The sequence below is a fragment of the Trachemys scripta genome, chromosome 2, assembly GCF_013100865.1.
Source record: "Trachemys scripta elegans isolate TJP31775 chromosome 2, CAS_Tse_1.0, whole genome shotgun sequence".
Classification (NCBI taxonomy): Eukaryota; Metazoa; Chordata; order Testudines; family Emydidae; genus Trachemys; species Trachemys scripta.
The window spans coordinates 144,929,495-144,941,119 of NC_048299.1; the positions used below are offsets into that span (position 1 = coordinate 144,929,495).

The 11,625-nt window shown below is 47.1% G+C and overlaps 1 protein-coding gene across 1 annotated transcript in view; it reads left to right on the top strand.

The window, feature by feature from the left end:
- Positions 1-11,120, top strand: part of ADD2 (adducin 2) — a 55,612-nt gene extending 44,492 nt beyond the window's left edge. The window contains exons 2-4 of the mRNA XM_034759531.1: positions 298-379; positions 1,445-1,478; positions 7,482-11,120. Coding sequence (XP_034615422.1) covers positions 298-379; positions 1,445-1,478; positions 7,482-7,798 — 433 coding nt within the window. The 3' untranslated portion in view covers positions 7,799-11,120. The remainder of the gene's footprint in view (positions 1-297; positions 380-1,444; positions 1,479-7,481) is intronic.
- Positions 11,121-11,625: the final 505 nt, after the last annotated feature.

Here is an 11,625-nt window from a genome sequence, read left to right on the forward strand (position 1 = left end):
GCAGAGTCTTTCCTCCCAGATCACTGTGAATCAAGCAGAGCAGGGACTTCATCTGGCTCTCCCACATCCCTGTGTATGTACAGCGCTCCCAGAAAACCCTCCCTATGGAAACCGATACGTCTTCAAAACATTTGAGCTTGGAGGAAATACGTTCCAATTAGCCGTACCCAGAAGACAGGCGGGAAGTGTGTCTTTTGGGATCCCGCCCCCCATCTTTTACATAGCACTTGGATGTCTTCTCTGCTCCTAGGTGAGAGAGACGCGAGCGTGGAGGAATCTCAGGCTTCTCCTGTGAAGTCTCCCTGCGCTTCCCCACAGCGAAGCCCCACAAAGTCTCCACCAAAGAGCCCACCCGTGTCCCCCGCGAAGTCCTCAGACGGTAAGCTGAGCCTGTGTGCCAGGCAGTGATTATGCTGCATGGCGGGAATTGGAGCATTTGGGGTACTGCCTAGGGTGGATGCAGCAGTGTTCCTGCAGTCGCATCCTAAGATAAACCTGAGCCCTGTCACATGGGCAGCAAGGCATGGGCATACTGTAGGCTTTGAGGGGCATCTTCCACCAGTGGAAAGATAATCCAGTTCTCCTTTTCTTTGTTAAAAGGAGGGTGGGTTATTATGGCCATAAGTTCTGCGCCACCTTTGTCCCAACAAATCACACAGGAGGCCTTTGGAACGAAGATGTCTATTTCTTTATTATTTGCACCGCAGGAGTGCCCAAAGCCCTCCCCTGGAATAAGCTCTCCATTGTGTTAGGCGCTGTACAAACCCATGGAAAGACACCGCCCCCGTCCCAAAGAGTGGGCAATGTAACTTGAAACGAGGCGCAACCAGTGAGCATAACAATATGTGTAGTAAGAAACTGCTGGCTATGGACCTGATCCAAACCCCACTGAAATCAATGGGAGTCTTTCTACAAATTCCAGTGGGCTTTGGGTCAGTCAAATGTGTGTGAGTTAGTCCCCAGGGTTCCAGAACATTATTTATATATATATATATGGTATTATGTCGCCTCTGCTCTTACATTGAAATCCAAGGCAGGAGATAGATAGATATAGATATATATCTATATCTATATTTAGAGAGAGAGAGAGAGCACTATATCTATCTATCTCCTGCCTTGGATTTCAATATAAGAGGTGATATAATACTATCAGAGGGTATCAGATAGCTAAAATGAAAACACGTCAGCGTTGTGTTAATCAGTAGCTGGGCATAATGCGGGGAGAGAAATGGTGTGAGTTATTAGCATGCTCCTCAGATCAGATGCGTAGCTCACTGGAGACAATGAAGGCATCTGGCTGCCCTAGGCAAAGACGTGAACTGGTCCATGAAAGTCAATGTGGTGGCTTTACTCTTTTATTGTTCTCATTGTGTCTCATTGTGTTGGTGTATGTCTGTCCCCACAATTTCTTCCTTTCTCTTTCCATGTGTTGCTTTCTCCAAAGGACTTACCTCTGATTCTGAATACTTGTCACTGTAGTAAGTATAGAGAGGCTGTTTTCTAAGCTCACCTACCATCACCTTGCGGGAGGTGGGATGCTTCTCACAGGGGAGATAGAGGGTGGGTGGGGAAATCTTCCAATATGTTCACAGCAGGGATGCAGCTCCATGTAAAAGCTTCCAAATGTGCTAGCTTTCAGTTTGCCCAGTATCAGTCTTTCGTTATATGGGAGACCAACAGGCACCAGTTTTCAAATGTTGGGCACCTTAATAGAGCCTGCACGTTCTGCATTTGGCTGTTCCGATCAGCACTTAGGCTCAGAGGCAGGGTGGCCTATTGGACAGCACCAGCCTGGCACTTAGAAGATGTGGGTTCTATTCCTAGCTCAGCCCCTAGCCTGTTGGGTGACCTAGGGCAAGTCACTTCCCCACTCTATGCCTCAGTTTCCCCCTTTGTAAAATGGGGATAATGCTATTGACCTACTTTGTAAAGCACTTTGAGATCTACTGTGGGAAAGTATTACATGAGAGCAAAGCATTATTATTATTATCATCATAAATTCTATCTGTTGTTTCTCTAGAAACCCTCACCATTGTATGTAAGCACTGATACTTGAAAGTTCCCACTTTACCTGCCTGTGTGCTGATTTGACCATCCAACTGTGTAATTTAGACCTCTATTAAGATGCCGATGCCTCTCACTTCAGAGGGATTTTTAAGAAAGGCTCCTTTCTTATAGGCTGTTTCAGAAGAGTTGCTCTGACTTTTTCCTTGCTCAAGATTTTGAGAAGGATTTGTTTTTATGCCCCATTTTTATCTCCTGTCTCTCTTCCACCCAAAGACAGTCCTGAACGTTGTAAAAAGAAGCCAACTGTAGCCTCAGGTCTTTGTAGAAGGAATCTCCCACCCTCAAAAGCACCGCACCAAGATCACAAAATCTGCTTAATGGACAAAATTCTGCCCAGGAGGCCTTGACAGTTTTCTTCTCGCCCTGTTCACAGAACTTCCGCTGAGCTCAGTGGGTAGCGTGACCAGACAGCAAGTGTGAAAAATCAGGATGGGGGTGAGGGGTAATAGGTGCCTATGTAAGACAAAGCCTCAAATATCAGGACTGTCCCTATAAAATCGGGACATCTGGTCACCCTATCAGTGGTGGATCTGTGCATGGGGGAGGAATGGAATATAGGATTCAAGATCTGCTGGGCAGATCTGAGACCAGAGCTTTGTCCTGGCTTACTGATTTCAAAACACCAACGGTATGAGTTCAAATGGCCAGCATCAAAACTGGCCAGCAAAGCTATTTACGCTTGCTATAAACAGCTTTTCTTGCAGTTCTTCTGTCTTTTCCCCATTGCTTCCCATTGTGCACATCACTTTCCGCTGTTGCATACACAATTTGTGCCTTTAGTGTCCTAAAAGACAGCATGGGAAAAGGAAAGCTCTAAAATTTGATGAGGTTTCTGGTGGTAAGTCATTACTGGGGTCGGGGCGGTAAAATTAAAAAAAAATTAATGTTATAGATACTTGTAGGAATCGTTTCACCTAGCAGCTCCCTCTCTGCCATGCAGGAGACCAAAGTCTGGGCAGGTTTCAAGCTCCTACGCCATGTACATTTAAGGATATTACAGAACGCAGGGTCTGGGGGTGATGCAGTGTTGCATTCCTCATGCCACCTAATGTGAGAGCGTCTTACAGAGGCAAAGATTTTTTTCAGAATTTTTTTTACTCTTTTTTTCCCCCTACCAAAACAATTTGGCGAAACTGACATCTCGTGAAACGTCTCGGTGTTGCCAAATCTACATTTTGCTGGGGGTGGGAAAGGGGGCAGAAAGCTGGAGCTGAAAAATTTCACCCAGCTCTATTGAATACACAGCCTGTCTGAGAGCTGAAGCTACTTTCTTTCTTCAGTCCTAGCTGGCTTATTACGCCTTTGCGTTATTTCTTTATTTGAAAATGTGTGGCTGAATTCTTACTCTAGTACTTTCTCAGGACTCGGCACTGTGCTTCTCTCGCCAAAGAACTTCTCACGCCAGCCATTGACTGACATACCTTTGCGTAGTGACGGGTGTTCCTGTTTTAAGTAGGCAAAAATCTAATGGCTTGGTGTAGTCAAAATTACAGATGGACTCTGGTCTGCTTCAGATTTGGATCTTTCTCGGTGCTGACCAATCTCCTGTGATGAGAGGGACGGAAGTAAGGGCTTGTCTACGCAGTGTGACAGACCCAGACCAGTGGGGTACAGGAGTCTGGTAGGGGGCAAATATACTGGTCACTGGATGAGTCGTTTTCTGTTCCCTGAGTGACCAGAGAAGGGGCTACACTAGAGTAATCAGGAACCTGCTAGAACCAGTTAAGGCAGGCAGGCTAATTAGGATACCTGGAGCCAATTAAGAAGAAGCTGCTAGAATCAATTAAGGCAGGCTAATCAGGGCACCTGGGTTTTTAAAAGGAGCTCACTTCAGTTTGTGGTGTGAGTGTGAGGAGCTGGGAGCAAGAGGCGCAAGGAGCTGAGAGGGTGTGCTGCTGGAGGACTGAGGAGCAGCTGCAGTCTATTTTTAGCGCATGGGCTTGCTCAGAGATAGCACAGGTATGTCTCTTTGAGGATCCACACCCCAGCTTGAAGGGTAGATGTACCCTGGGTCTCTGCGTAGAGAAGCACTAATGTTTTTTAAACTGTATTGCGTCTTGAGGGTCACCATCATTCTCACTGAGTTGCACTTAGTCACAGGAACAACCCCAGCAGAGACGGGCGCTACGCATTGAGTAAGTACCGCTCTGTGCTCGCCAGGATCGGGCTCTAAGTCAAGCACTGGGTGGAGGTGCAGGCAGGCTAGGAGTCAAGCAAAGAGCCAGGCCTTACAAATGAAGGCAGCCAAGATAGGGGGTTGACTGCCTGATTGCAAATGTTCTCTGCACTGCAGGCTCTGAAAAGAAAGCTTCCTCCTCCATGCCATTTCCTTTCTATCCCAAACCCTTATGGAATCATGGCGGGGATGCCTGCACAAAATGTATTCACTGTCTGAATAATTAACAAGGTTAATGTGTCCTTGCAGCCAGCCTCTGGGAGGGTTGGATGGGGGAGATCCAGCTTTCACCATACCACATATTATCCATATTTTGATGCTAGCTCTATTCCAGTGCTAGCTCTAAAACCAGCAGCTCGGCAAACACCAAAGCAGTCATATCACTTTTTTAAGCGTGGTCCATAGTTGTCTACGGCAGTGGTTCCCAAACTTTAACAACCTGTGAACCCTTTTCACTAAAATGTGAAATCTCGTGAATCCCCTCCTAAAAATGAATATTTCCAGGGATTTAAGTTTAACTCTCCTCAGTGTGATGCTAACATTCACTCACCTCTCACTGAAGCAAAACAGCACTCCAGAGAAAATGACTTAGTATCGAATTACTGAGGCACCTGAACCTGCTACAGTGACTACTACCTGGTTCCAGCGGGTTTGGGGCGCAAACACTTTTTGTTCCACCACCAGGGCTATCCCTAGGAGGGTGCCCCGCGAGGGACAAATTAGCCTGGACCACCCCCCACGTACAGCGTGGCCCCTCCTCACTCTGCCCCTCATGCCACCCAACTTCCCGTCTGCCAAAGACAGGGGTCCAAGCTGCCACCTGTGTGCCTGGGGTCCCAGCTGCCGCCCTGCCCACGATGGGGCTCAGGCTGCTGGCCCCTGCTGGCCGGGCTCTGGGATGCCGGCTCTGCACTCCGTGGGGCTTGGGCTGCTGGCCCCACGCTGACTGGGGCTCGGCTGCCCACTCAGCGCTCCACAGGACTCCACAGTCTGCGCTGCAACTGGGCCACACCTGCTGCCTCCCATGCCTGGGGTCCTCTGGCCGCCATTAAGGAAATTTTTCTGGCGAACCCCCTGTAACGTTGTGCGAACCCCCAGGGGTTTGCGAACCCCAGTTTGGGAGCCACTGGCCTACGGGGAAGGGGTGAAAGGTAATTTGTTGGCAAATATATTCATGGGAGCAATATATTCATGATGAATATGTGCAAAGGGAACCGCTGCTCCACTACGTATATTGCGTGGGCTTTACACAAGCTGTGACAAGTATCAGCCAAGAGTGCGGTCTAGCAATTAGAGCAGGGGATCCATGGGTTCTATTCCTCACTCTGCTTCTTACTTAGTGCATGACCTTGGGCAAGTTGCCTAAATGATCCATGGTTCAGTTTCCCCATCTGTAAAATGGAGATCATACCGCAGGCCTCACAAGGGTGTTGGGTGGCTCAGCACCTCTTTGTAAAGCCCTTTGGGATCCTTAGTTGAAAGGTGCTATGGAAGTCTGGTGTGTTCATTATAATTATCTTAGTAAATCCCATAAAGAAATCTATGGGACAAGGGAAAAAAAGAGAGAAGGAGAGGAGAAGGAAGAGGAAAAGAGGTATGCATGCAATTGTTTAATTGATTCTTCCCAGAACACAGCTTCCTGCATTCATTGTCAAAGAGGATCATTCATTAACCTAGTTGCAAAAGAAGCCCTTTGCAAAACACCACACTCCTGTCTGTGTTTGTGGGCTCAGAGGGAAAAACATCATGAGTGAGCAAATGGAAAATCCAAGTGCTTAGGTACCCTTAGCACTGTTTAAATGTACCGGTCACTTAGCAGACAGGCTTCCAGGAGTTCTGACCATCCTTGGCCAATCTGCTCCTGTTGGGCACCCATGTTTGCTTAGCAATAACCCCTTCTTCTCTGGAGTTCCATAGACGAAATTTGCAACCTCTTTTTCCCAGGGACGAAGTTGAGAAGACTTCTGGTTTTAAACCTAGGCCAGACCTACGCGTAAGCCTGGTCTACACTGGGGGGCGGGAATCGATCTAAGAAAAGCAACTTCAGCTACGAGAATAGCGTAGCTGAAGTCGATGTATCTTAGATCGACTTACTTCGCGTCCTCGCAGCGCGGGATCGACGGCTGCCGCTCCCCCGTCAACTCTGCTTCCGCTCTCGCCCTGGTGGATTTCCGGAGTCAACAGGAGCGTGTTCGGGGATCAATGTATCGCGTCTAGACGAGACGCCACACATCGATCCCCGATAGATCAATCACTACCCGCCGATCCGGTGGGTAGTGTAGACATACCCATAGACTGACCTAGTTACCTTGCTCAGGGGCTCTGAACAATTTTGCACTTGGAACACTGTAATTAGATTGACCTCACCCTGGTGTAAACATGGCTAGGTTGACGGAAGGATTCTTCCGTCAGCCTCTCTGAAAGACAACCTCTTCCACTGCTGTTGGAAGTGTCTACACCACGGTGCTACAGTGGCATAGCTTCAGCAGCATCGCTCTGCCACTGCAGCGGTTACCAGGTAGACATACCTTTAGTTCCAACTTCTAGCTCTGCCTGCATTCAATGAGGAAAAATTAAACCGAGGAGGCAACGTGAAGCACAAGCTCTTTCCTCGGGTCCAGGAGATGTGGGTCAGAGGATCCTTCCCGGCCATATTGTCTCAACCCATCAGTGTCCCATTTTCTCCACATCACAGCAAGATTGCTCTGGCTTTTGTTGAAATCAAGGGCCAAATTCCCATTCAGTGGGAGCATGATAAGGTCTAGTCTGTGTAAATACCATAGGCCTGATTCCCCACTGCCCTGCACCTCCTGTGCAAAGTGGATGAAACATACCACCAACTTCAGATCACGCCCACTTTGCAGAGATGTATAGATCCTCAAGGTGCACGGCACAGGAGAGCCAGACCCAATGGACTTACAATGGTGCCAGAGAGAAGGGAATCAGACCACGACAATGTCCTTGCCCCTTGGGCCAAATTCTGCTTCTATTTAAACTAGTGTCAAGGTAGAGTTTCCTCAATGGAGTCACTGGTGGAATGATTATAGTAAGACCACAGGGCTAGCTCTAGGCAAGCTGGAAAATGCCCACTCCTTATTAGCCTGCAATCTCCCAGTCAAAACCACTTCGCAGAGCCAGGCGATCCGGCCCTGTAGCCACACAAAATAGCAGCCCTTCTAGTGAGATTGGGGACCCTGCCCCCATAAATCCTCATGCCTTGTGTCTTTCTTTTGTGAAGGTGCTAAGAAGACGGACACCAGCCAAGCCCTTGCCGATCCCACTGCTGCTGGAGAGGAGGCGCAGCCGGCAGCGGTGGTCGTGAACGGGAAAGATGACGACCAAACTGCAGAAGACACCCTAAGCAAAGGAATGAGCCAGATGACTACAACCACAGATGCTGACCCGGATGCCCCTAAGGACAAAACCGAGTCAATTACTAGTGGGCCTGTGTCCCCAGAAGGCTCGCCATCCAAATCTCCCTCCAAGAAGAAGAAGAAATTCCGGACCCCATCCTTCCTGAAAAAGGGCAAAAAGAAGGAGAAGGCTGAATCTTGATTCCTCTCCAGGCCTTCTCCTCCTGCTGCTTCCTTCCTTCTCCCCCACCCACCAAGGTCACCAGAGCAGTAGAGGAAGCTGATAGCCAATAGCTGCCTCTCCTAGAATGGTTTGTGCTGAGATAGAACCAGAGGTTGAGGGTCCTGGAATGACTCCTGTGTAATACGTGTGGCTGAGACAACATCTAGACTTTGCGGGAAATGAGGCAAATTTTCTGGGTACTCATGGCGCGAGACGTATCATTCCCTGTTAAACCGGTTTTTGAAGAAGTAAGCGAGTTTAGGAATGATTGTGGTCCTTATTTTCTGCTCAAGGGAGCTAGTCACTAATTTCACAAGCTGTAAAACTGGTTCTCTGTACCAGTTCCTCCTCGTCACAGCACTAATGCTCCAAACCATTTATCTCCTGTGGGCTGTTTTTCCACATGCTGCTACCTTTACAGCCCATGTGGCCGCCTTTTAGAAATAATTTGGTGCAAGAAAAGACCCTCGTGAAACAGGAGGGGACATTGACAATGATTGATTCCCTTTTTCCAGTTCTGCAGTGGAATCCTGGCTAATCACAGTGTTGCAATTCACTGTATAATCTCAAATGGAGACGATCCAGTTTTATCAGAACCCAAAGGTGAAGGATTGGTCTCCTAGAAGGAAGGGTCAGGCTATGGACCCATGACCTTTTGCCTCCTGGGCCTTACACCTAGGCCAACAAGCCATTTTCAACTTCCTTTCTAGCCAGAATGGTGACACCAAGTTATCTAACGGTCCATTTGCTGCAGTAGTGAAGCCTCTTGGAAATGACTATTGTGTCTCAGTCGGTGGGGAAGTACACAAATCCCTCCCTCACAATAACACACAAGATAACGTGTCCCACTATATTTATAGTGGTAAGAGCGGGGAAGGAAAAAAGCCTCCGGGAACTCTCTATGTTAAGTTTAAGAAGCAAGAAAACTTCAGTCACTAAGTGCTATTTTGTTAGTTTGGAATAAATGCACGCTGACGATATCACTCCTGTAATAATCACTCCAGAATGAAAAGCCTATAGAAAATGCGACTTCACCCCCACTTGCTGCGCTACTAATTAATTACACTTAGATGAGGCTGCGATGCAGATGTGAGACCTGTTAGCACTTTTCATTGCGTTCAGCTTCCGCTGGCTCAGCACATGCCATTCTGGACTGGCAGCGAAGCGGGGTTGTGAGTGCATTCCCTCTTCCCCACCCGCACTCTCCCACCAACCCCGACTCCAGAGTGAAAATGAAACACGAGTTCACACCTGTGACATGTTATTGCCAACTGGCTTAACCTGCCCCCGCCCATCTCTAACCTTCACCCCCTCTTCAAAATAAGACAAAGTTACCAACAGATGAGGATTATTACAATTTACAATCAGAGAATCATAAAAATATAGGGTTAGAAGGGTCATTGAGAGACCATCTGATTCATCCCCCCCATGCTAAGGTAGGATTAAGTAAACCTGGACCATCCCTGACAGGTGTTTGTCCAACCTGTTCTTAGAATCCTCCAATGATGTAGATTCCACATCCTCCCTCGGTAACCTGTTCCAGTGCTTAACCATCCGGATAGTTAGAAAGGTTGAGCTAACATCTAACCTATCATGCCACAGTTAAAGGAGATAAACAGGCCAATGTTCCTCTGTCAGTTTGAGGACTCTGGCATTAAAGGTGCTAACCAAATGAGAGCTTGATCTTGCTCCATTGAAACAGGATTTCCATTGGCTTAAATGGGAGCTGGATCAGACCCCGAAGGCTTAAGGTCGCTGTTCTCAAACAATGGGCTATTGTTAGTCCGCAGAATGGCACTTGGAGAACCATGCAAGGGAGTGGGGTGTGTGTGTGTGTGTGTTGAGAAACTGGGAAAGAGATGGTCCATGGAGAAATCTTTCTCTGTCATCAGGTCCACAGAATGGAAGGCTTGAGAACAACTGACGTAGAAGGATATTGTAGTCTGTATACTGACGCAGTGTTCTGGGTCAGGCTCATCGCTAACATCTACCAGTAGTTCTATAAGATCAGGAGGCGAGGCCTCTTTCTGTAGTGGCCTGGACTTGAAACCGTGACGCTGAACGCCAATGAAGTTTGGATTTGGATGTGATTCCGGATCCATAATTTGTGAGCCGGATCCATCTCTGCCTGTATGAAGCAAAATGGTTGGAAAAATTCTGATAAAAAAGCAACAACTTTTGTTGTGTGTTTTTTTTTTTTTTTTAATTGTTCCAACCCTGTGGTTTTCAGAGTCTCATTTGTGCTGGAATGAGGCTGTGGGGTCTAGTGGTTAAAGCACATGACTGCATCTTAGGATACCAGGGTTCTATTCTCAGCTCTGGCCTGGTGGTTGACCTTGGGTTAGTCTCTGCACCTCAGTTTCCCCTATGTGCTTTGAGCTCTGCTGTTGAAAAGTGCTATATGTGAACGCTAGGTATGGTTATTTATTATTCCCCTTCACAGTAACAGAATCTGTTCAGGCAAAATGTCCTTGAAATAATCTTTTTTTAATAAGGCTCTTGTGGTGGGGAATCCAAGAACTTGCATTCCAGCAAGATCCATACTGAGAAAGTAGCTGATGCATTTTCTTCATAGGGTAGGGAATCAGCTCCCCAGTCTTGCATCACGATTTGCCTTAATACAGAACTTTGGGGTGATTCGCAATTTTTAATAAGCACCAATATCTTGCTTTGCCACATTTTTTTCGGGGGGAGGGGTAGAATGGAGGGGAAGATATTTTGAAAACACAAGTTATTTTTATTTTAAAGAGCAAGTTACTAGGTGTGCTTGGCAAATGTGGAACATGGAAAAAAAATCAACAACAAAAACCTCAGCAGCAAAAATGCCGGACCTTTTAGATATGTGCTCTTGGTGTTCATGTATGCTAGATAAATTAAATCCAGGTCCTTAAGGTTAGCTGTGCTTAAGTTTCTGTTGCCTAAATCCACTGTATGCACGATGGGCAGATTTTGACATATTAAAGGCCCAAACCTATAAATATTTACTGTTGGATGTTGTGCTTATTAACATTAGATTTTAAGGCCAGAAAGGCTCATTATGACTATCTAGTCTGAATTCCTGAATAACAAGGCCAGAGAATTTCACCCCTGAGTGATCCTGCGAAGTCAATGGTTATTATTGACCATGATGTCTTATTGTTATTTAATATCTGAATTACAACCCTGCCCAGAGGCCCATGATCCGGATTGGGGCCCCATTGGACTAAGTGCTGCATAAACATAGATGAAAGTAAAAAGCAACAGAGGGTCCTGTGGCACCTTTAAGACTAACAGAAGTATTGGGAGCATAAGCTTTCGTGGGTAAGAACCTCATTTCTTCAGATGCAAGTACAGTACTTTTTACAGATTCAGACTAACACAGCTACCCCTCTGATAGATGAAAGTGTGGTCCCTGCCTCCAAAGAGCTTGAAATCTTGGGTCCTGCTTCTGCAACAGACGCCACAGACCCATGTGAAGGGATCCGTCTATGTGGTGTCAGTCACAGTACTGGGCCTAAGACCCCTAAGACCTCAGTCCTGCAGTCAGATCATGTGGGGGTCTCACAAATTCCAGTGGGGCTTCACGTGAATGCGCACGCACCATGTGGATCAGACTGCAGGACTGGGGATTAGAGTGGTGCCTGAGTCTTATGATGAGGTGAATTCCACCCTTAGTACAATTAATACCTGGCGCAAAATTCAGACTTCATATAGCTAATCAGCTCCATTGACTTCCTTATTTGTTACTTGTACTGGAGTTGCATCTGTTTACACTAGCTCTGATTTTTGCCCTGTGGTGTGACCAGTTTTAAGATCTGGCGCTGGGT